This window comes from Podarcis filfolensis, assembly GCF_964270895.1.
Source record: "Podarcis filfolensis genome assembly, chromosome: 5".
Taxonomy (NCBI): domain Eukaryota; kingdom Metazoa; phylum Chordata; class Lepidosauria; order Squamata; family Lacertidae; genus Podarcis; species Podarcis filfolensis.
In genome coordinates, this window is record NC_139608.1 from 3,726,805 (window position 1) to 3,751,336 (window position 24,532).

Here is a 24,532-nt window from a genome sequence, read left to right on the forward strand (position 1 = left end):
GGGAGCCAAAATAGCTTCATGGCTGTTTTCCTGTGCTGCTTCAGACATGTGGTTTATATATTTATGTACGTGTTTGCTTGGTACATTGATGAGCATTTATTACATATACAGTGGTACCTCGGGTTAAGTACTTAATTTGTTCCGGAGGTCCGTTCTTAACCTGAAACTGTTCTTAACCTGAAGCACCACTTTAGCTAATGGGGCCTCCTGCTGCCGCCGCGCCACCGGAGCACGATTTCTGTTCTCATCCTGAAGCAAAGTTCTTAACCTGAAGCACTATTTCTGGGTTAGCGGAGTGTGTAACCTAAAGCATATGTAACCTGAAATGTATGTAACCCGAGGTACCACTGTATATAAAAGACCTTAATTTTTTAAATTTCAATATATACATATGGAATAGTTGTTGATTTCCAAGCGGAGAAATCTTTCATTTTAAAACGCCTGCAAACCCTGAAGCTTTGAATGGTGCAGAGGAGAAGTCTGGGCAGGGCAACAGAACCCACAGGATGTGACGTCACCTCCGGGCACCAGCAAGGCATGGCACCGCTGGGTGCAAAAACAGGCAGGAAGAGAGGGTCCGATTCGAGCCTCCTCTGCCTGCAACTCTTCGCTGTAACTTTCATTTGTGACGCCACTTGCATTTGCTGGAATTGCAGCGTCTCTGGCAGCTTCCAACCAGTTTTCTTCACCTTGAACCCAGGTACAAGCTGTCTCTGTGTGCGTGCCAGGGTTTGTGCCAATGAGGGTGCCCCCGGCTGCTTTAGAAAGCCTGGCTGTTGTGGGCATGGGATGAGGCATTCCTTGAGCACTACGTGCAAACACTCTTTTCTAGGGAGGTCTCTGCTTGCACCCTCAAGATACTAGTCCTTCGTGCTTTTGTCTGTTTTCAAGAAACTAAACCCAGCAGGTTTTCTTATGGATTGATTTGTTCAGGGGTCGGTTTGGCAGCAGCAGCGGGCACCATCAAACCCCGTGGGAAGCTTGGAGGTCTGGGAGGGGCAGCATGCAGAAATGGTCTACCTCGCAAGGTTGCTGTGAGGACGAAATGGGGAGAGGGAGAACCATGTGTGCTGCCTTGAACTCCATGGAGGGAAAGGCAGGATATACAGTGGTGCCCCGCAAGACGAACGCCTCGCAAGATGAAAAACCCGCTAGACGAAAGGGTTTTCCGTTTTGGAGGCGCTTCGCAAAACGAATTTCCCTATGGGCTTCCTTTGCAAGACGAAAGCCCATAGGGAAATCTCCAGGACAGCGGGGAAGCGCAGCGCGTCTTCCCCACTGTCCTCGGACCTCCTCCGAAGGCTGGCGGTGGGGCGGAGAGACCTTCTCCCCGCGCCAGCCTTCGGATGGCTGTCCTGAAGACTTGCGGTGGGAGGAGGGTTTTCCTTCCCACCGCCAACATTCAGAATGCTGTTCTGAATGTTGGCGGTGGGGAGGAAAAACCCTCCTCCCACCGCAAGCCCCGGGAACAGAGGAGAAGCGCTGCGCGCCTTCCCCTCTGTTCCCGGACCTGTCCTGAAGGCTTGCGGTGGGGAGAAAAGCCCTTCTCTGCACCGCCAGCCTGGCAAGCGGTCTCCATAGGAACGCATTAATTGATTTTCAATGCATTCCTATGGGAAACCGTGCTTCGCAAGACGAAAAACTCGCAAGAAGAAAAAACTTGCGGAACGAATTAATTTCGTCTTGCGAGGCACCACTGTACTGTATTTTTCGCTCTATAAGACGCACCAGACCACAAGATGCACCTAGTTTTTGGAGGAGGAAAACAAGAAAAAAAATATTCTGAATCTCAGAAGCCAGAACAGCAAGAGGGATCGATGCGCAGCGAAATCAGCGATCCCTCTTGCTGTTCTGGCTTCTGGGATAGCTGCACAGCCTGCATTCGCTCCATAAGACACACACACATTTCCCCTTACTTTTTAGGAGGGAAAAAGTGAGTCTTATAGAGCAAAAAATACAGTAAATTTGACAAATAAAGGTCCTCAAAAATGAGGCCTGGCGAATGGGTGGGGGCAGTCCCAGAGGTGAAACGCTGCGAGTGAAAAGGCCTTGATCCGCATTGCCACCCGCCTCTCCACAGAAATTGAGAGAGGACCGTAGGGATCAATAGGATTTGTTCTGGGTGGAAGATTCCAGAGGCGCTGAATCATTTGGTGTCCCCTAAGAATTATTTCCCCCTTCTCCCCATTTTTTTATTTTCGAAAAAGTTACTAAGAATCATTTTTATATTTATTTATGCTGTTTATTCAAAGCATTTCTCCTCCTAAATCTTCAGCCGGAAAGGCTCCAACAGTGGCTTATGTATTTGTACGAGTAGCAGCCCCTACCCTGAGGCTCGCACTCTAAAAAGACACAGCATGAAAGGAAAGAGCGATGGGGAGGGAAGAGGAATACAAGCAAACTTGGCAGCTGATGGTTAATGTTAGCATGTGTTTCTTTGTGTGTGTGTGTTATGTAAGTGTATTTGTGAGCCAGTGTCTCTAGTGACTAAGAGATCAGGTTATAGATCTGGGATACAGTATCTTTATCGCCATGACCTTGCTAGGTTGCCTTAGGCTGCAATTTGGATTCAGTGGGACATTTGTGAATAGGCGTGTATATCTAGGGTAGTGGATGTGGTCCCTACATCTCCCATCAACCGCAGATAGCAAGCCTGTTGGCTGGAGACGGCACTACGTTGGCTAACCCAGGCCTCCCTCCCTCTCGGTCCATCTTCAGTATTGGGATAAAAGTACAGTTCTGCGTTAAAAGGTTGTTGTAATGATTGCATCATGAGAATCTGTGACGTGCTTTGAAGACTGGGACGCACCGTGGAAGCTGAAGACTTGGACCCATGGAGCTGATCCTTTGCAAAAAGTGCTTGCTAAGTGCTCTTGAGGGCCTTCTTAAATATAATAATAATAATAATAATAATAATAATAATAATAATAATAATACAGTGGTACCGCAGGCTAAGTACTTAAGTCGTTCCGGAGGTCCGTTCTCAACCTGAAACTGTTCTTAACCTGAAGCACCACTTTAGCTAATGAGGCCTCCTGCTGCTGCTGTGCAGCCAGAGCACGATTTCTGTTCTCATCCTGAAGCAAAGTTCTTAACCCGAGGTACTATTTCTGGGTTAGCAGAGTCTGTAACCTGAAGCGTATGTAACCTGAAGCGTTATGTAATCCGAGGTACCACTGTAATAATAATAATAATAATTTTTATTTATATCCCGCCCTCCCTAGCCGAAGCCGGGCTCAGAGTGGCTAACAGCAATAAAAGTAACACAAATATAGTATTTCGGATGAAATTGTACCACCCTGCTTCAAAAAAAGAGGGGGGGAGGAATGCAAGATCTGGAAGTGTGATGGTGGGCTGGGGGTGTTTGGAGACCACAGCACCTTCAATTCTCCGAAGGGCTGTATGATATGGAAGTCGGAGCAAGGTTTTCTCTTTTTTTATATAAGATATTTATTAAAAAAATTTAAAGTATTACAATAAAATGAAAAAAATAACAAAAATACAAAATAAAAATAATTAAAAACACACAAATTTTCCATTGCTTATTTTCCTTTAGCTTGTTTCCCAGACCTCCTCATACCTCCCTTTTTTGTATTCCACCTCAAATTGTTGGTTCAGCAAATCCTTACCATTATGTTTTTACCTATTTATAACCCTTTTTTCATATTCTCTTAAAGCATTACAGCTGGAAACCACTTAATTTCTATCCAACATCATTCTAACATTCATTAATTTTACAGTGTTTCTGCAGATAGTCTTTAAATTTCTTCCAGTCTTCTTCCACCGACTCTTCTCCCTGGTCTCGGATTCTGCCAGTCATTTCTGCCAATCCCATATAGTCCATCACCTTCATCTGCCATTCTTCCAAAGTGGGTAGATCTTGTGTCTTCCAATACTTTGCAATAAGTATTCTTGCTGCTGGAGCAAGGTTTTCTCTGCTGCGCCACAGGGTGGTACCTGAACCAACATATTCAGATTGCAAGAATGGAGATTCTGACTCAACATTCGGAAGGGGTTCCTGACACCAAGCCATTCTATTGTGGAAAGGCCTACCGTGGAAGGTGGTCGACTCATTTACGGAAAGCTGGATTTCCAGGGATTTTTCAGCCGTGATTCCTGCATTGCAGAGGGTTAGACTAGATGTCCCTTGGGGGGCCCTTCCATCTCTACAGCACTGGCTCTTGTTCGTGTACATCGCCGCCTTTGCTTCCTCCGTGGCTCCTTCCTCTCCTCCACCTCCACAATCGTACCTGAGCCTTGCCTGCCCTTTTCGGCCACCATCGCTTCTCCAGACGGTCTGAAAGAGACCCCCCAAACCACGGCTTCCTCCCCAGCAGCCCCATTTCCCACCGAGCGCGGCTCGCGGGTCTCTTCTTCCTCCCACCCTGATGCGAAATCCAGACTCCTTTTGGCCGGGATTCCTTCCGGCCCCCCGACTCCGCTGGCAGACTCCCGGGGACCCCGTGCCGCAAATGTGGAATCGTTCAGAGCAAGAACAGAAGGCCTTTCTGTGAGCCACACGTTCCTCTGGGAAGCTGGCCAGGAGACCTATTAACTGTCCATTAAGCAGGGCTGGGGGGCTAATGGGGTTTCGGCTGCCCCCTGGGAAAGGCCAGGCCCAGGTCCGACCCGTTTGTGACAGCAGTGGGAGATAGTCGGACGAGGAAATCTTGGCTGCAAGCTGGCTTGTTCCAAGACTCCTGTAAGGGGCTTCTGGTCTTATCCTCCCCCCAGCTCTCTCCCATCCCTGGACAAAGCCACGCTCTGTTTAAATGATTAACTTCCGCACAAAAAAACAGGGGTGTTTAAACTTCCAGATCGCCTTCGGATCCCCGCGGTGGATGCACCAAGCAGCGCAGGACGATGCCTTGCGTTGTGGCCACCAGACTCGGTTCCCAAACTTTCTGGGGCCACCCCCCCTTGCTTGGTCCCTTAAACACCCCCAGTGCCCCCTCCCTCACCTATGAAAAAGCATTGCTCAGATTTGTGGGTTTGCACAGCCCACGAAGGAAGATCATAACACAACAAGGTTCAGTTACAGTAGCAGCTGATGGCCCATTTATCCAAAATCCAGTTTAAACTATTTATAGTTTAATTAATTTGACAGTAGCGGTGAACTGGAGGCAGCTTTTCAAAGTCTTACGGTCATTTACACCTCCGGAGCCCCTCTGCCACCTCCTTGCTGCTTAGCCCCCCCCCCAGCCCAGATAATCCCCATTGTGTGCTTCCATAAAAGTTTTCTCCTTTTGCGAGATCTGTTGAGTAGCAGTTATTGATAAGCCTGACAGGCTGTAATTCCCAGATTTGAAGTGTTTAGCAACATGTTGCTTTGCTTTTGAGGTCAAAACGGCGGATCTATGATTCTATGGTTTCTAAAAGGTTTGCGTACGTCCCTTATAGTTTTAACCTAAGTACTGAATATGACACCTATCCTTTTTGCCCTTGATGGTAAAGATTGACGGTTCACACATACCCGCCTGCCCAAAATCCATAATTCTGGCTCTCCAAATTTCCTGGGCCTCTGCCTGCTCCCCAGCCGAGGAGAAGTTGGGGTGACCGTTTCCTAAAACCATGACCCCCACCCTCACCTGCCTGACTTTTTCTTCCTTCTGTTTCCCTGCAGAAGCTGAGCTGTGGCATGCAAGCAGATGAAGGAACGGACTGGCTGCTGGAACTGTTAACTGAGGTCCAGCTGCAGCAGTACTTTTTGCGCATCCGCGACGACCTCAACGTCACGCGCCTCTCGCACTTCGAATATGTCAAGAATGAGGATCTGGAGAAGATTGGCATGGGGAGGCCTGGTAAGCGAGTCCCCGCCACTTAACGCCGACTCAACCGGCAGCAGCATCACGGGATCGGAAGCGAAAGGGAAGGAGGATGCTCTGGAGCAAATCCGGGTGTCCTTTTTATTGTGCGTTGATGACGATTTGTGCTCACGGATGCTTTAGCTGAGACTCCTGCATTACAGGGGGTTGGGCTGGATGACCCCTGGGGTCCCTTCCAACTCTACAAATCTCTGAATCTGTGAAGGTCTCAGGGTAGTTATATGCAATCCTGCTATTATTATTATTATTATTATTATTATTATTATTATTATTATTATTATTTTATTTCCAAAACCAAAAAAAGAAAAATTACAAACATCAAATTCAACACCCATATTCATTTCTAACATAAACCTATTACATAATTAACTAAATTAAAATATACCTAATCACTCTAAACTTCTCTTTGCAATCCTGCTTTCAACGGTTTCAAGGCAAACACACTGGTTCTTGCCAATCAGAGCATACCCCAGTACTTGCTACGGAAATCCCATAACTTTTTGTACCACAAATGTCCAGCTTTATTTTCTGTCCCACTTTGGTTGTTCTCTAGTGCAGGAGGACAACTCCAGATGTTAGATGATCATCCACACACCAGATGTGTGGATGATCTGGTATAGGTAAGGTAAAGGAAAAAAGGTAAAGGGCCCCTGGACAGTTAAGTCCAGTCAAAGGTGACTTTGAGGTGCAGCAATCATCTCACTTTTCAGGCCAAGGTTGCCGGTGTTTGTCCAACGACAGCTTTCTGGGTCATGCGGCCAGAAGGACTAAACCGCTTCTGGCGTAACGGGACACCGTGATGGAAGCCAGAGCGCACGGAAATGCCATTTTACCATCCCACCGCAGTGGTACCTATTTATCTACTTGTACTGGCATGCTTTCGAACTACTGAGTTGGCAGGAGCTGGGACAGAGCAACAAGAGCTCACCCCATCATGCAGATTCGAACCGCCGACCTTCTGATCGGCAAGCCCAAGAGGCTCAGTGGTTTAGAGCACAGCGCTATAATACGGCCACAAATTGTTCTTCTTATTATTAAATTTGCATGCCACCCTTCACCCGGAAATCACAGGGCGGTTCACAACATAAAAATACAAAACGGAAATACTGAATACATAATAAAACACAAGCAAAACAAACAAACAAACAGAAAACAGCCTCCCACAGACACATTTAAAAGGTCATAGAATGTTAATGCCTGATATCAATAGGCAGGGAGTTCCAAGGTTATGGAAATTTGGTTATAGAACTAGTGAAGTGGAGGCAGAGAATAGGCTGAGCCAGAGGCAATGACAGGTGGAGTTCCCGTTTTGCACCTATCCTGCTCCCTGCTGGGTTTCACAAGGGCAAAACATAGAAAGCAGGATTGTGTATAACCGCCCCAATACCATCATGAGCATAAATCATCTTCAAATCTCCAAAGGGCTGTCACACGGAAGAGGGAGCCAAGCGTGTTTTCCGCTGCTTCATAGGGATTCAAATTGCAGAATGTTGATTCCAACTAAACAGAAGGAAGAACTTTCTGATGGTAAGAACCGCTTGACAGTGGAACAGACTGTAGGATTGCACCGCCCAAGCGCCACATAAATGTGAAGTGCATTATGAATTTTTATTTCCAAGTATTTTTAAAACTAGGGAAGCGGGTGGTGCTTTGGGTTAAACCACTGAGCCTAGGGCTTGCCGATCAGAAGGTCGGCGGCTCAAATCCCCATGACGGGGTGAGCTCCCGTTGCTCGGTCCCTGCTCCTGCCAACCTAGCAGTTTGAAAGCACGCCAGTCCAAATAGATAAATAGGTACTGCTCCGGCAGGAAGGTCAACGGCGTTTCTGTGCGCTGCTCTGGTTCGCCAGAAGCGGCTTAGTCATGCTGGCCACACGACCCGGAAGCTGTACGCCGGCTCCCTCGGCCAGTAAAGCGAGATGAGCGCCGCAACCCCAGAGTTGGTCACAACTGGACCTAATAGTCAGGAGTCTCTTTACCTTATTTTTAAAACTAATGCATGACACCTTATTGCCCCTTTTGGAGTCAAGGTTATGAAAAGAAAAGAAAATTGCCTTTATTTTGAAAGAGGCAGGCCTGAACGATGATCCCAGTCCCCTTTTACTTCTTCCCAACACTAAATATCCACCTGCAGTTTGGAATGCCTAGCCAGGAATTTGCTGGGCAAACCTTTAACAGGACGAAACATAGGTGACACACAGATGTATGAAATGAAGACTTTCAGGTTTTGTGGGTTGGGTGTTATTTTTTAAAAAAGAATTAAATGAAAAGCAGTTCTCTTGGGAGACTGAGTTTGAGTGGGAGAAGAGAGAAGGAAAGGAAGGGCTTAGCCCTGTCCCTGCCAGGCATTTTCTTGCTCAAAATGAACCCTCACCCTTTCCCCACTAACTCTCCTCTCACAGGGTTCTGGATTTGTGTCTGCAAATCTGGAACCTCAGGGTTGCTCTGAGCGGAAAACTGACTGGCAGGCGAAGAACCTCCCCCTCCCCCCCTGAGTTGATCCGCTACTCAAAAGGAGAGTTTCCCCACACGGACTTAGCTGGTATTCATTTATGAAAAACACGCAGGGCCATGTTGCAAATGTTTGCTTGTACTGTGTGCTTTGCCCTGTAGTGTCCTGGAGCTAGGAGAAGTAGAGGGTTGTTTCAGCTACAATATTCGGTATATCTTTAATAATAATAATAAGTTTTATTTATACCCCGCCCTCCCCAGCCAAGACTGGGCTCAGGGCGGTTAACACCAGGTATAAAAACAATTGATTAAAATACAACTGAAAAACAAGATTGAAACACAACATTAAAATGCAGCCTCATTTCAGTAGAAACTCAAATCTAAAACTTTTTGGAGATGAAAACGTCAAATCTTTGCAGAATTACCTGCAACAATGAAACATCCAGTCTGGAGATGATTTCCTTGTGGGGCACATGCATGCAATGGGGATTGGGGGTGGTGTGTGTGGATACTTCGGGAACTGACCAGTCCACCCCCCCCCACTGGCTGACCCTCGCCTTTTGCTTTCACAGGTCAGAGGCGCCTCTGGGAAGCCGTCAAGAGGAGGAAGGCTGTGTGCAAGCGGAAATCTTGGATGAGCAAAGTAAGGGCAGCTGTACTCAAGAGGGCTAGAAACTTAGTTTTTTAAAAGCAGTCTTTAAAATCCCCGCTGGATGGTTGTTTCTTAAGGACTGACTAGAGCCACACTGCTAGTCTCCCATTACTGATTTTTTAAGAAAGAAAGAAAGAAAGAAAGAAAGAAAGAAAGAAAGAAAGAAAGCTTAAACATTAATGTTTAATGTTTGATGTATTACAGTATTTTAATATTTTTTTGGAAGCTGTCCAGAGTGGCTGGGGAATCCCAGCCAGATGGGCGGGGTATAAATAATAAATTATTATTATTATTATTATTATTATTATTATTATTATTATTAAGCTGAAATGCAGCAGTAGGAGGTTGTAGCTGTAAACTAGAAGATGGATCTGTTCCTTTTCAGCCTCCATGCTCTGATCATATGTTTCAGCCTCCATGCTTTGATTATTTGCCTATTCATTCCTTTAAAAGATGCACACCCAGCTGTGCACCATGGGCTCTCTAAGGCGGCATATTTACAAAATGTGCAACAAAGCAGTGTGGATTAGTGGTTAGAGCAGCAGGCTAGGGACCTGGGAGTCCAGGGTTTGAATCCCTACTCGGCCATGGTGACTCTGGGCGCCTCTCAGCCTAACCTGCCACACAGGACCAATGAGGGGATTAACATGAGGAGCGGGAGACAGCCCTTCAGATATTCAAAGATGGCTGCTGTGTCACCTTTGGGATCTGCGGCCAGCGGGTTGGACTAGATGATCTTGGGGGGTCCCTTCCAGTTCTACAGTTCTGTGATTCTAGGACTGTTAAACCTTGAGCTCCTCGGAGGAAAAAGGTGGGATATAAATGCAATAAATAAATGACTAATGCAAGAACAAAATGCAAGCGAAACCGGACTTAAAACCCCAGTAATCAAAGAAAGAAATCTGCATTAAGGGCAGATTAAAAAAACTGTGCTTGTGGACAGATGCACCATGCAGACCTCTGTCCTCGGAAGGTTAATTTCCCAAGGCACTTTGGCTAATCGATTGCAGTTTACAGGATTAGTTGCAAGCTCAAAATAATTAACCGCCTTAGTTTCTGCTGAGCCGTCAGATGGGAGCCAGGCGCTTTTGGTCCCTCTGGCGCCCCCTTCTGGCTGAGGCTTTCTCGGGAGCAAATTTTCATCGCCAGGCTGCGTTGCTGCTGGTGGACCGACTCTGCCACTCTGCTGTTATTAACGTCTGTTTGCATAGGGTGCTGCAGTTGGAAGGGGGGTCCCTGCCCCCCCCCGCATGCACACAGACCCACGTACAAGCAGCAAGTGGAAGTGATAAATAGCTGCAATTGGCCGTGCTCAACGGCTGCAAATTGAATTCACAGTAATTATCAGGAGAGTATTGAATTAACCTTCATGGCTGGCTTGGAGCCAGGCTTTTAACTGCTTGCAGATCATCGCAGCGAGAAGCCCTCCTTTTGCTGGAGAGGGTGGGGATCTGAAGGGGCATGTCCCCTGGGATGCCTTATAAAAGCAGGATCAGGCCAGAGACCCTTTGAGGTCCAGCCTTCTGCTGCTTATAGTAGCCAGACAGCTGCTTCTAGGAAACTCCTGAGCGAGACATAGAGACAATAACCCTGTCCAGGTCTCCCTTCAGGCCCTACAGTGAGTATTCAGAGGTACCACTGGGACTGCAGCAAAATGTTGCAGCATGCAGCTCTTCTGTTAAGAGTTCCAGCCGCTCCGTTGCCTCAGTTTCCCAGTATCCTGTGGTCGCCAAACATGCAGCTCCTGGTATCTTAACAGCAGCTGAAGCAACCGAGATTGTCTGTGATTAAGTGGCACATGAATGCTAGTAAATAAAGTAAAACCAATTTGTTGTGGCCAGAGCCCTTCTTTACAGCACCCCATGCGGGCCGGTTCCCTGATCGAATCCTGGGCACCATGAGAATCCCTTTGGATTTTCTACGGGGAGATGGGGATCATGAGAGAACCGCCCCTCCCACCCGGACACTGAGGTCCAGCGCCGAGGGCCTTCTGGCGGTTCCCTGGCTGCGAGAAGCAAAGCTACAGGGAACCAGGCAGAGGGCCTTCTCGGTAGTGGCACCCGCCCTGTGGAACGCCCTCCCACCAGATGTCAAAGAGAAAAATAACTACCAAACTTTTAGAAGACATCTGAAGGCAGCCCTGTTTAGGGAAGCTTTTAATGTTTAATAGGTTATTGTATTTTAGTGTTTTGTTGGAAGCTGCCCAGAGTGGCTGGGGGGACCCAGCCAGATGGTTGGGGTATAAATAATACATTATTATTATTATTATTACCCGAAACCTCATGGCCAATAGGCCTTCTCTCTTGCTCAGAGACCCGTTGGGTCCCTCACCAGTCCCTGGGAAGTTGAAGTGTTTGGGAATATGCTGTGACGTCCCTCTGAAGCTCAGCCTATGAGATGGAGACAGGGAAAGGGCAGTCTTCTCAGGCCCTCAGCTGCCATCCCCCTCATCCATCTCCCTGTGCATGTCTACATCTATCTTTCTTTCTTATTTATTTATATACAGCCCTTTGTTTTTAAAAAAACAAAATGTATCTCAAGGTGGTTAATGATCCTTACATGTCTTTGTTTAATTTACTTCGGACGGTTGCATCTCGCCCTTCTTAAAAATGCATCCCAGGGCACCCCAATATAATGGCATTTTTAAAAAAAAATGCAATAGAGGAGAAGGAAAAATCTGATCCTAAACCTCCACTGCCTCACGGCTATACTCGTTTGTGAGAAAGCCTTCGGAAGCAAACCCTAAGAGAAAGCCCATTGCCGCTGTGTAAATTTTACAATTGTTGTTTAGTTGTTTAGTCGTGTCCGCCTCTTCATGACCCCCTGGATCAGAGCACGCCAGGCCCTCCTGTCTTCCACTGCCTCCCGCAGTTTGGTCAAACTCATGCTGGTAGCTTCCAGAACACTGTCCCACCATCTCGTCCTCCGTCGTCCCCTTCTCCTTGCGCCCTCCATCTTTCCCAGCATCAGGGTCTTTTCCAGGGAGTCTTCTCTTCTCATGAGGTGGCCAAAGTCTTGGAGCCTCAGCTTCAGGATCTGTCCTTCCAGTGAGCACTCAGGGCTGATTTCCTTAAGAATCGATCTGCTGGATCTTCTTGCAGTCCATGGGACTCTCCAGAGTCTCCTCCAGCACCATAATTCAAAAGCATCCATTCTTCGGCATTCAGCCTTCTTTATGGTCCAGCTCTCACTTCCATACATCACTACTGGGAAATTTTACAATACAGATAAAGAATTCCTCTCTCCTTCCCCGCAGGTCTTCAGCGGGAAGCGGCCTGACTCGGACTTCCAGCCCCTGGCGCAGTTCGGCCTGGGCAAGCAGTCCACCTCGCCCCCCCTGGAAGAGGGTCAGCAGCAGGCCTTGACATGCCTGATCAGCGAAAAGGACCTGGTGCTCTTTGAGAAGCTGGGGGACGGCTCCTTCGGGGTGGTGAGGCGAGGAGAGTGGTGCACCCCCACCGGCAAGTTGGTAAGGGTGCCACCTTCCCCCAGACTTTCCTCCCTCTGGCTTCCTGCTGCGCTGGCAGTAATGGAGGTGATGGGGGAGTTTAGCCAGTACAGTGGTACCTCGGGTTACAGACGCTTCAGGTTACAGACCTCACTAACCCAGAAATGGTACCTCGGGTTAAGAACTTTGCTTCAGGATGAGAACAGACATCGTGCAGCGGCAGCGCGGGGGCAGCAGGAGGCCCCATTAGCTAAAGTGGTGCTTCTGGTTATGAACAGTTTCAGGTTAAGAACGGACCTCTGGAACAAATTAAGTACTTAATCCGAGGTACCACTGTATGGAAAAGGTAAAGGGACCCCTGACCATTAGGTCCAGTCGTGACTGACTCTGGGGTTGCGGCACTCATCTCACTTTATTGGCCGAGGGAGCTGGCGTACAGCTTCCAGGTCATGTGGCCATCAGGACTAAGCCGCTTCTGGCGAACCAGAGCAGCACACGGAAACATTGTTTACCTTCCCGCCAGAGAAGGTACCTATTTATCTACTTGCACTTTGACGTGCTTTCGAACCGCTAGGTTGGCAGGAGCAGGGACCGAGCAACGGGAGCTCACCCCGTCACGGGGATTCGAACTGCCGACCTTCTGATCAGCAAGCCCTAGGCTCTGTGGTTTAGACCACAGCGTCACCCACGTCCCACCACTGTATGGTGTTGTTGGGTAAATAAGTAAAGGACCTCTGGACAGGTTAAGTCCAGTCAAAGGCAACTATGGGGTTGTGGCACTCATCTCGCTTTCTAGGCCACAGACAGCTTTCTGGGTCATGTGACCAGCAGGACTAAACTACTTCTTGGGCTTGCTGATCAGAAGGTCGGCGGTTCGAATCCCCGCAACAGGGTGAGCTCCCGTTGCTCTGTCCCAGCTCCTGCCAACCTAGCAGTTTGAAAGCACGTCAAAGTGCAAGTAGATAAATAGGGAAGGTAAACGGCGTTTCCGTGCGCTCTGGTTTCCGTCACAGTGTCCCGTTGCGCCAGAAGCGGTTTAATTCTGCTGGCCACATAACCCGGAAAGTTGTCTCTGGACATTCGCCAGCTCCCTCAGCCTGAAAGCGAGATGATCATAATCATACTAAAATTTCATTTATACCCCGCCCTTCCCGGTTCAGAAAACCGGGCTCAGGGCAGCTAACAACAAATTTAAAACACTTAATTGTAAAAGCTGCATAAAATACAGTACAAAAACATGAATAACAATAAAATTCAAAATTCAGAAATCAATTTGGGGGAAATTCATCTAATAAGCATTAGATAGTCACCAGGGCTAGCTGGCTAATTGGTCCTACTTGGGCCAACGAGGAGGCCAGGGGAGAATTAGCTGTGGGGTCTCAGAGCGGGGAATCTTCATAAAAGGGGAGGGGGAGGGAAGAGAAGGGGAATAAAAGATCAGGCTGAATTCAAATTAAAGGCCAGGCAGAATAGCTCTGTCTTACAGGCCCGACAGAAGGAGGTGAAATCCTGTAGGGCCCTGGTCTCCTGGGGCAGAGCATTCCACCAGGTCGGAGCCATCACTGAAAAGGCCCTGGCCCTGGTGGAGGATAGTCTGACTTCCTTAGGGCCCGGGACCTCTAAACTATGGTTATTCATGGACCTTAAGGTCCTCTGTGGGGCAGACCAGGAGAGGCAGTCCCACAACCCTATAGTCGCCTTTGACTGGACTTAACCATCCAGGGGTCCTTTACCTTTTTTACCATTGGGTAAATATTGGGGTTTGATGCACCTGTGGGTTTATCTAGCCAATAGAATCCAGGCACCAGCTGTCAACCGAACAGAACGTTTATGTAGGTTTTGCAAGGTTGGAGCGGCGCAACTTCAGCCTCGCTTGGTGGCTTCCAGCAAATTAACAATTGGTTCTTCTTCTAATGTCATCCGCAACAACCGTGTTGGCCGCCCTCTGGGTTAAAGATTGCGCTGCAACCTGTATGCCCAAAGCTTAACCTGGCACTGCCCTCTCTTGCTGCTTCCGCCAGTTGAACGTGGCTGTCAAATGCCTCAAGACGGACGTGCTGAGCCAACCGGAAGCCCTGGACGACTTCATCCGTGAGGTCAACGCCATGCACTCCTTGGACCACCTGAACCTCATCCGCCTCTACGGCGTTGTGCTCTCCAACCCCATGAAGATGGTGAGGACCAGGCTCCCTTCTGGAGAGGCTGAGGACAGACACCACGTCTGGGCTCCAGCCACAGAGGGAAAGCGGTGTTTGGGGCTGGGACTTGTGGCGGATAATAATAATAATTTATTATTTATACCCCACCCATCTGGCTGGGTTTCCCCAGCCACTCTGGGCAGCTCTCAACAGAATATTAAAAACACTATAAAACATCAGACATTAAAAACTTCCCTAAACAGGGCTGCCTTCAGATGTCTTCTAAAAGTCAGATAGTTGTTTATTTCTGAAATATAATCGGAGTCGAGAGTGGATTTCATGCTCTTTATTCAGCTCATAGTAGTGAGGAATGGAAGTTCCCCCAGAATGTCTGCTTTATATACATTATTTACACAATGGGCCCCACGTGATTGGCTAATTCCGGGATTCTCCGGTAGGCCAATCTGGTTGCGGATTCACTTCCACCTGGAGCTGGATTGGGTGGCTTCTGTGGACCAATCAGACTGCTGCATTCCGGATCCTATTGTTTTAGGACCAATCAGACTGCTGCATTCTGAATCCTATTGTTCTAGGACCAATCAGACTGCTGTATTCCGAATCCTATTGTTCTAGGACCAATCAGACTGCTGCATTCCGGATCCTATTGTTTTAGGACCAATCAGACTGCTGCATTCTGAATCCTATTGTTTTAGGACCAACCAGACTGCTGCATTTTGGATCCTATTCAACTCAGTACATAACACATAGAAATGTTTGAGGGGTTTTTTTGGTGTTTGAATATTTTGTTGGAAGCCGCCCAGACTGGCAACCCAGTCAGATGGGTGGCAAATTAATTAATTAATTAATTAATTATTAGTCGGAAGGGACCCTGAGGATCATCTAGTCCAACCCCTTTCAGTGCAGGGGGGGGAATGAACATGGAAGGTTGCCATTAACAGCACCACCCTCTAACTCAGAGTAATTCCTGCGGGGTTGGACTTGATGAGCCTTGGGGGTCCCGGCCCAACTCTACCGTTCTATGAATCAGTTCTGGTCCCTGTAACCGGGCAGCGGCCCTTTTGCCAACCCCGAGTCGAGGGTCCCGGCCTCCGCTGTGCGTGACGTCTTTCTGTCCCGCCTCCAAGGTCACGGAGCTGGCCCCTCTGGGCTCCCTGCTGGACCGGCTGCGCAAGAACCAGGGCCACTTCCTCATCGCCACCCTCTGCCAGTATGCCATCCAGATCGCCCGCGGCATGGCTTACCTGGAGTCCAAGCGCTTCATCCACCGGGACCTGGCTGCCCGCAACATCCTGCTGGCCACCAACGACCTGGTCAAGATCGGAGACTTCGGGCTCATGAGGGCTTTGCCCAAGAACGACGACCACTATGTCATGCAGGAGCATCGAAAGGTGCCCTTTGCCTGGTGAGTCACCTGCGCCCCATCAAGGCTTTGACCTTTAAAGCCCTTTGTGGCTTAGGGCCCTCGTATTTACGGGACCGCCTCTCCTGGTCTGCCCCACAGAGGACCTTAAGGTCCATGAATAACCATAGTTTAGAGGTCCCGGGCCCTAAGGAAGTTAGATTATCCTCCACCAGAGCCAGGGCCTTCTCAGTGGTGGCTCCGATCTGGTGGAATGCTCTGTCCCAGGAGACCAGGGCCCTGCAGGATTCAACTTCCTTCCGCAGGGCCTGTAAGACAGAGCTATTCTGCCTGGCTTTCAATGTGAACTTAGCCTGATCTTTTATTCCCCTTCCTTCCCTCTCCCCTTTTTATGAAGATTCCCCGCTCTGGGATCCCACAGCTAATTCTCCCCTGGTCTCCTCGCTGGCCCAAATAGGACTAATTTAGCCAGCTAGCCCTGGTGATCATCTAATGTTTATTGGATAGATTTTCTCCTAAATTGATTTTTGATTTTATTGTTATTCATGTTTTATACCGTATTTTATGCTGTTTTTTGCAACATCAATTAAGTGTTTTAAATCTGTTGTTTTCTGAACCGGGAAGGGCGGGGTATAAATAAATTAATTTTTTTAATAAAAAAGGCTGGCTTAGCAGAAACCCAGGCTAAAAATGGTAGCATGCATTTGAGCAGTGCAACACTAATACACACACACACAACACAAAACTCAGAAAGGAATCCATAATGAATTGAAAAAAATGTTTAAAAGTACTTTCCCCAAAAAAACCAACAGAGTCCTTTTTTGGTGGGAATAAGTCAGACGGAAATTCCCAGGTGTCAGAAAAAGTTATTTATGTATGCCGCTACTATGGCCTGTGTTTTGTTCCCAACTAGGTCCCAACTAAAGAAAAATGGCAGCTTAAACCGATGGAATATCCACATCTTGCAGACTTAACATATAGAATAAGAGAACAAGAAGAACATACGTTTAGAGAAGATTGGAAAATCTTTATTGATTATATGGGTGAAAATTGTGTACACTTGGCAGCGTTAAGAAATATTCAACACTGTAAATAAGTTTTGGTGGATGTGATAATGGAATACTGAATGGTATAGTTAATGTGAAATATGCAGGGATTTATGATATGCAAAATGAACCATGGAAAGAGAAGAAGGGAAGTCATTGACGTTTTAAGGTTGTTTAAATGAATATTCTAAATTGTAAAACAGAAAATTTAATAAAAATATATACAGAAAGGAAAATAAAACCAGGCTGAATTAGCAGCAAAAATATTTCTTTTAAAATGTTTTTTTTTTTGGGAGCCCCTGGTCCCCCTGCTGTCCTGAGGAGGGTGACCCAAAGAGTGTCTTTGCATCTCATGTTCCAGTTTACCTGTGAGATTGCCATACTATATGGGCCACTGCTCTGATGCTGTTCTTGCATTCCTAGGAGTGTCCCTAGCTGAACACAACCCATCTCATTCTCTCCCTTTTTGTATATAATTTTTATTCAATTTTCTGTTTTACCATTCAAAATACTCATTTAAACATCCTTAAAATATCAACGACTTCCCTTCTTCTCTTTCCATAGTTCATTTTGCATATCAGAGATCCCTGCATATTTTACAAAAACTAAACCAGTCAGTATTCCATTATTGCATCCGTCAAAACTTATTTACACTGTTGAATATTTCTTAATGCTGCCAACATTTTGAAGTGTACACAATTATTTCCCATATATTCAGTAAACATTTTCAAATCTTCTTTAAACCTATGTTCTTCTTGTTCACTTTTTCTGTATGTTAAGTCTGCAAGCTGCGCATGTTCTGTCGGCTTAAGTTGCTATTCTTCTTTAGCTGAGACCTCGCTCGTTTTCCATCTTGGGGCTAACCAACCCGTCTCATTCTCCACCCAGCATTGTTTTGAATTGCAGTTATACCTGCCCCCCTTCAAATAATAATAATAATAATAATAATAATAATAATAATAATAATAATAATATTTTATTTATATCCCGTCCTCCCCAGCCGAAGCCGGGCTCAGAGTGGCTAACAACAATAAAATAAATACAACATTCTGAAATCATTTCATTATAAAATTGCACTGATGCATCTCTCTCTTTCCTCCTGCTCACCTGCAAATCCAGGTGCGCCCCTGAGAGCCTGAAGACCCGCACCTTCTCTCACGCCAGCGACACCTGGATGTTCGGCGTGACGTTGTGGGAGATGTTCACCTACGGACAGGAGCCTTGGATTGGCCTCAACGGCAGTCAGGTACGATTGCAGAGGCCTGGTCTGCACAGTGCCTCACCTTACCTCATGAGAAGAGAGCTGAAATCCTCATGAACAAGAGGGTGCTGTTGTTTTTAAATGATGTGTGCTGGACCTCCTGCATCGCTCTCTGCGTTGCCACCAAGCTCCTAGTCCTCATCAAGGAGGCTTGCCGGTGGGCTGGTTCTGGCTTGCTCTCCTGAGCCCTGTTCCCTTTGCCTAGATTTTGCACAAGATCGACAAGGAGGGAGAGCGTTTGCCGCGGCCAGAAGACTGTCCCCAGGACATCTACAACGTCATGCTGCAATGCTGGGCACACAAGCCAGAAGACAGACCCACATTTGTGGCCCTGCGTGACTTCCTCCTGGAGGTATTTGCCAGAGGTGTTTGGGGTTTTCGGGGAGGGAGGGAGGAATGCAAAATAATAGCAGCTGGGAAAATCAGTGTTAACCTGTGCGCCCAAACTAAATCATGTCTGGAGGAATAATAATAATTATAATAATATTTATTTATTTATACCCCGCCCTTCCCAGTTCAGAAAACCGGGCTCAGGGCGGCTAACGACAGATTTAAAACACTTACCGTATTTTTCGTCCCATAGGACGCTCCGTCCCATAGGACGCACCTAGTTTTTTGGGGGGGAAATAAAGGGGAAAAATTTTTCCTTTATTTCCCCCCCAAAAGCAGGTCGGAGAAACCGAACCAGGTCGAGGAACAGCAGGATGGCGGCGCTGCGCCTCCCTGCTGTCCCCCGAGCTTGTGGGGCTGGCCGGCTCTGCTTCAGGGCGCCCCGCCCGCTGGGCGGCAGGCTGCTATCCGCAGCGTGGGGAGGCCTGCGGGGAACTCCTGCAGGGCTCCCCACGCTGCGGATGTCTGTCCGGCGCGCGGGGTGCTCTGCTTCAGGGTGCCCCGCGCGCCGGGTGGCAGGCTGCTATCCGCAGCCTAGACATCCCTGCGGGACCTCCCGCAGGGCTGCCTAGGCTGCGGATGTGTTCCCGAAGCGCCGGGCGCTCTGCTTTCAGCGCGCCTGGCGCTCCGGGAAGCAGGCTACTATCCGCAGCCTAGACATCCCTGCGGGACCTCCCGCAGGGCTGCCTAGGCTGCGGATGTCTTCCTGAAGCCTGGAGAGCGAGAGGGGTTGGTGCGCACCGACCCCTCTCGCTCTCCAAGCTTCAGCGAAAGCCTGCATTCGCCCCATAGGACGCACCCAGATTTCCCCTTCATTTTTGGAGGGGAAAAAGTGCGTCCTATGCGGCGAAAAATACGGTAGTTGATGCAATGAAAAACAGCATAAAATACAGTATAAAACGTGAATAACAATAAATTCAAAATTCAAAACAGTTTAGGGGGAAATCCATGGGGAATGGGGAACCTTGGATGTAAGCGAGCAAACTTGTTTTCTGCTGCTGCAGGGGGTAGGCCCCAAACCAATGGCTTCAAGTTACAAGGAAGGAGTTTCCGATTAAATATCAGGAAGATCTTTCTGGCATTAAGCGCTGTTTGATAGCAGAATGAACCCCCTCAGAAAGAAGCCGGTGGCTTCTCCTTCCTTGGAGGTTTCTAAGCAGACGTTGGGTGGCCTACTGGCAAGGATTGTTTAGGGGTTCCTGCATTGCAGGGGTTGGGCTAGATGACCACTGGGGTCCCTCCCAACTCTACAATTCTATGATTCTATGACTCAGAAACCCTTGGAGGCATCTCTTATTTGGGTGTCCTCTGTGCTGCCACCTAGTGAGAGAGAGAGAGGCAACAGCCACAGGTTCTATTTTATTTTACAGTGGTATCTTGGTTCTCAAACTTAATCCATTCCAGAAGTCCGTTCTAAAACCAAGGTGCCCTTTCCCATAGAAAGTAATGCAAAACAGGCTAATCTCTTCCAGACTTTTAAAAACAACCTCTAAAACATCAATTTAACATGAATTTTACTATCTAACGAGACCATTGATCCATAAAATGAAAGCAATAGTCAATGTACTGTGCTATAAAACAAATAAGACAGTATTGTAGATGATAAAAATAAAAAAATTCTTTTCTTTTTTACCTGCACTGATGATAGTTATTGTTTGGATGGAGGGCTTTTATCCATTTCCACAGTCAATCAATCACACTCAGTCAATCAATCAATCCATCCAGCCACAAAAACAAATTAACCGAAAAAGCCTCAAAAACAAAAACGCAAAATAAATAGCAAAAACAAAAGCACCAAACCTAATCCGTTCTGGAGGTCCGTTTGACTTCCGAAATGTTCGAAAACCAAGGTGCAGCTTCTGGTTGGTGCAGGCGCCCTGGAAACAATAGCTGACAGCCACACTGGATGTTCAGCTTCCAAAAAAACGTTCACAAACCAGAACACTTACTTCCGGGTTTTCCACGTTTGGGAACCAAGGTACCACTTGTATTGCATTTTGTATTTTCACATCTTTATCTAACCTCTCCCCAAGATAGCATGCGTGGTTCTCAGCCTAGTTTTATCCTCACAACTGCCTTGCGAGGTCGGTTTGGGCTGAGAAACTGTGACTGTTGCAGTGAGCTCATCGGCAGCTAAGTGGAGATTCGAACTCGGGTCCCTCAGGTCCTCGTCTTTGGCTGGGGGCCAGGGCAGTTTCCCTCCCAGCAGATCTGCAAGCTTTTGGCTGGGTGGTCTCTTTGCTGAGCCTTCACGTCTCCCCTCCTTTCCTCCCCTAGGCGCAGCCCACGGATATGCGGGCACTGCAAGATTTCGACGAGCCAGACAAGCTCCACATCCAGATGAACGACATCATCACGGTCATCGAGGGCAGGTAGCGTGGGGCGAGGGGAGGACTGCGCAAACTTTGAGAGGGACCCAGGCGGGCAAATTCTGACCTCGCCTAAGAAACCTAATGCACCGAGGGCAGTGTGGCCCTATACGCTTCTACCGAGAAATGCAACTTATTCTGCAAGACGGTCGCCCAAATCACCTGCTTTGCAAAGGCTGTTTCCGGAGGTTGTTGCGGGATAGCACAGTCGGTCTCGCGCGAGACTCTTGATCTCAGGATTGTGGGTTCGAATCTCACGTTGCACAGAAAGTGTCCCGCATCGCAGGGGGGTTGGACTAGATGATTTTTGGGAGTCCCTTCCAACTCTAAGATTCTGTGATTCCACCTGCCAAAGAGTCCCTGGGAAGAGAGAGTCTGACCAGGGTATTGGCTCGCTGTTTTGCCTTGGCCAAGTTGCTTTGCCACGGTCGTCCCCGCCCCGGTTTTCAGAATAGGTGGCTTTGAGGGCAAACACATTCAGAGATTGTCAAACAGCAGCAAAAGCTCCTCCGATTGAAATTGCACTGGATCATCATAAAATGTGGGCTCAGGAATCTCATGGGGCTGTGCTTTGGGAGGGAGGGGGAATGTAGCGGGCATAGCATCCAATTTCATTTGGTTTCTGCTTAACTTAGCTGGGAGGGTCTTTTTGCTTCCCCCTGGAGTCAGGGGATCCTGGCTGACCCAGATGCTTAGAAACTGGGTGCGAGTTTAAATAGGTTTTTAGTCTAGAGTTAGGGACGCGGGTGGCGCTGTGGGTTAAACCACAGAGCCTAGGACTTGCCGATCAGAAGGTCGGCGGTTCGAATCCCCGCGGCAGGGTGAGCTCTCGTTGTTCGGTCCCTGCTCCTGCCCACCTAGCAGTTCGAAAGCATGTCAAAGTGCAAGTAGATAAATAGGTACCGCTCTGGTGGGAAGGTGAACGACATTTCCATGCGCTGCTCTGGTTCACCAGAAGCGGCTTAGTCATGCTGGCCACATGACCCAGAAGCTGTACGCCAGCTCCCTCGGCCAGTAAAGCGAGATGAGCGCCACAACCCCAGAGTCAGCCATGACTGGACCTAACGGTCAGGGGTCCCTTTACCTTTACTAGTCTAGGTAAAGGTAAAGGTACCCCTGCCCGTACGGGCCAGTTGTGTCCGACTCTAGGGTTGTGCGCCCATCTCACTTAAGAGGCCAGGGGCCAGCGCTGTCCGGAGACACTTCCGGGTCACGTGGCTAGCATGACGAAGCTGCTCTGGTGAGCCGGCACCAGCGCAGCACACGGAAACGGCGTTTACCTTCCCGCTATAAAGCGGTACCTATTTATCTACTTGCACTTAAGGGTGCTTTCGAACTGCTAGGTGGGCAGGAACTGGGACCGAAAGACGGGAGCTCACCCCGCTGCGGGGATTCGAACCGCCAACCATGCGATCGGCAAGCCCTAAGCGCTGAGGTTTTACCCTTGTATTACTAGTCTAGTGTTGCTTTAACTTTTCAAAAGACTGACATTATCGCTGTTAACTTTTTCACATGGGTCATCTTACTGCCTTATCTTTTTTTGTAGACGGCTTTCAGCTCTCTCTGTGTGTGTGATGATTTACAATCAAGTGGTACATAATTTTATGGAATAAATAGAATGAATTAATACATAAAGCTTTGTGGGTGGGATGCTCAGAAAGGCTTCGTCTGCTAAAGCTCAGCGTGGCTGGGATTATTCTGTGTGGGGTTCCTCGGAGGCATTTTAGCAGAGATTGGGCGGCCATCTGCCAGGGGTTCCTCACCCGTGATTCCTGCATTGCAGCGGGTTGGACTAGATGACCCCATGGGGTCCCTTCCCAACCCTACGAGTCCGTGACGGTGCCCTGCCCTTTGCCAGCCTGCGTGCCATGCCAAAGCAGTGCCGCCCGGGCTCTGGAGCGGCCAGCCTCCCTTGCCAGGGCCCCTCTCTGAGTCACTCCTTCCCCCGGAGTGTGATTTCTGCCTTGGCTTGCGTACCCTCCAGTGCTCGGCGAGCCACGTTCTCTCGCACGCCCCCGCTCTGGCTGCCGCTCCCTGCCACCCACGCTCACCTGATCCTCATGCCCGCAGAGGAGACGGCACCGGCAGGCTGGCTGGCTACCCTGGGACGGTTTCCCCACAAGACCTGGCAACCGCAGGAGGGTTTTCCGAAAGAGGCGATTGTCTTGCCCAGGGTGGCAGCAGCCTGGCATGAGAAGAAGCAGGAAGGGGCGAAGGGGGCACCCCTATCCATCTGGATGCCAGCCGGCCTTGGAGGTGGGTGTCCCACGGGCAACTGGATGGCCATTGTAAGAACAGGATTTTTAGAGAACAGGACAATGAGAGAGTTGTAGAAATACTATGCAAGAGAGAGAGGGGGGCTTTTGATGTATTTAGATTTGAGGGGAGTGGGCTAGAGGTGTTTTGGGAGGGACCTATCAGATTTCCATTCTCCAGCCCTCGCTGTGTGTACCAGTCCTGGCATCTCCAGATTGATTCCTGCATTGCCAGGGGTTGGACTAGATGACTCTAGGGTTCCCTTCCAACTCTTCTGTTCTGTGATTCAGTGGCAATGATATCAGGGGGGCAGGACTAGGAGCGAGTCTCTTTCTCCCCAATAATAATAATAATAATAATAATAATAATAATAATAATAATAATAATAATTTATTATTTATACCCCGTCCATCTGGCTGAGTTTCCCCAGCCACTCTGGGCAGCTCCCAATCAAATGTTAAAAACAGTACAGCGTTAAATATTAAAAACTTCCCTGAACAGGGCTGCCTTCAGATGTCTTTTAAAGAGAGGATAGCTGCTTATTTCCTTCACATCTGAAGGGAGCGTGTTCCACGGGGTGGGTGCCACCACCGAGAAGGCCCTCTGTCTGGTTCCCTGCAACCTCGCTTTTCGCAGGGAGGGAACCGCCAGAAGGCCCTCGGCGCTGGATCTCAGTGTCTGGGCTGAACGATGGGGGTGGAGATGCTCCTTCAGGTCTACTGGGCTGAGGCCGTTTAGGGCTTTCAAGGTCAGCACCAACACTTTGAATTGTGCTCAGAAACGTACTGGGAGCCAATGCAGATCTCTCAGGACCGGTGTTATGTGGTCCCGGCGGCCGCTCCCAGTTACAAGTCTAGCTGCCGCATTCTGGATTAATTGCAGTTTCCGGGTCACCTTCAAAGGTAGCCCCACGTAGAACGCATTGCAGTAGCCCAAGCGGGAGATAACTAGACCAAGGGTTTGGTGAGTAGCTAGGGCTGCCTCCTCTGCCAGCTGGACGAGATGCTCTTGGTCTCCCCCTCCCTTCAGCCCCCGCTGATGGGATTTGTGGTCCAGCACATCTGCCTTGCTCAGACGCCCACCTGGAGTCCCGTGTCCAGTTCTGGGCGCCACAGTTTAAGGAGGATGTTGGCAAGCTGAAAGGTGTGCAGAGGAGGGAGACCAAGATGATCAGGGGTCTAGAAAGCAAGCCTGATGAGGAACGATTGAAGGAACTGGGTATGTTTAGCCTGGGGAAGAGGAGACCGAGAGGAGATACGAGGCCATCTGCAAATATCTCATGCAAGAGGGAACAAGCTTGTTTTCTCCTGCTCCGG

The 24,532-nt window shown here is 48.5% G+C and overlaps 1 protein-coding gene across 10 annotated transcripts in view; it reads left to right on the forward strand.

The window, feature by feature from the left end:
• TNK2 (tyrosine kinase non receptor 2) overlaps positions 1–24,532 on the forward strand; it is a 104,801-nt gene that overhangs the window by 48,149 nt on the left and 32,120 nt on the right. For all 10 annotated transcript variants that reach the window (XM_083612746.1, XM_083612750.1, XM_083612747.1 and 7 more), the window contains 8 exons: positions 5,624–5,801; positions 8,848–8,918; positions 12,184–12,396; positions 14,397–14,549; positions 15,659–15,936; positions 18,060–18,186; positions 18,407–18,553; positions 20,869–20,963. In XM_083612746.1, coding sequence (XP_083468872.1) covers positions 5,624–5,801; positions 8,848–8,918; positions 12,184–12,396; positions 14,397–14,549; positions 15,659–15,936; positions 18,060–18,186; positions 18,407–18,553; positions 20,869–20,963 — 1,262 coding nt within the window. The remainder of the gene's footprint in view (positions 1–5,623; positions 5,802–8,847; positions 8,919–12,183; positions 12,397–14,396; positions 14,550–15,658; positions 15,937–18,059; positions 18,187–18,406; positions 18,554–20,868; positions 20,964–24,532) is intronic.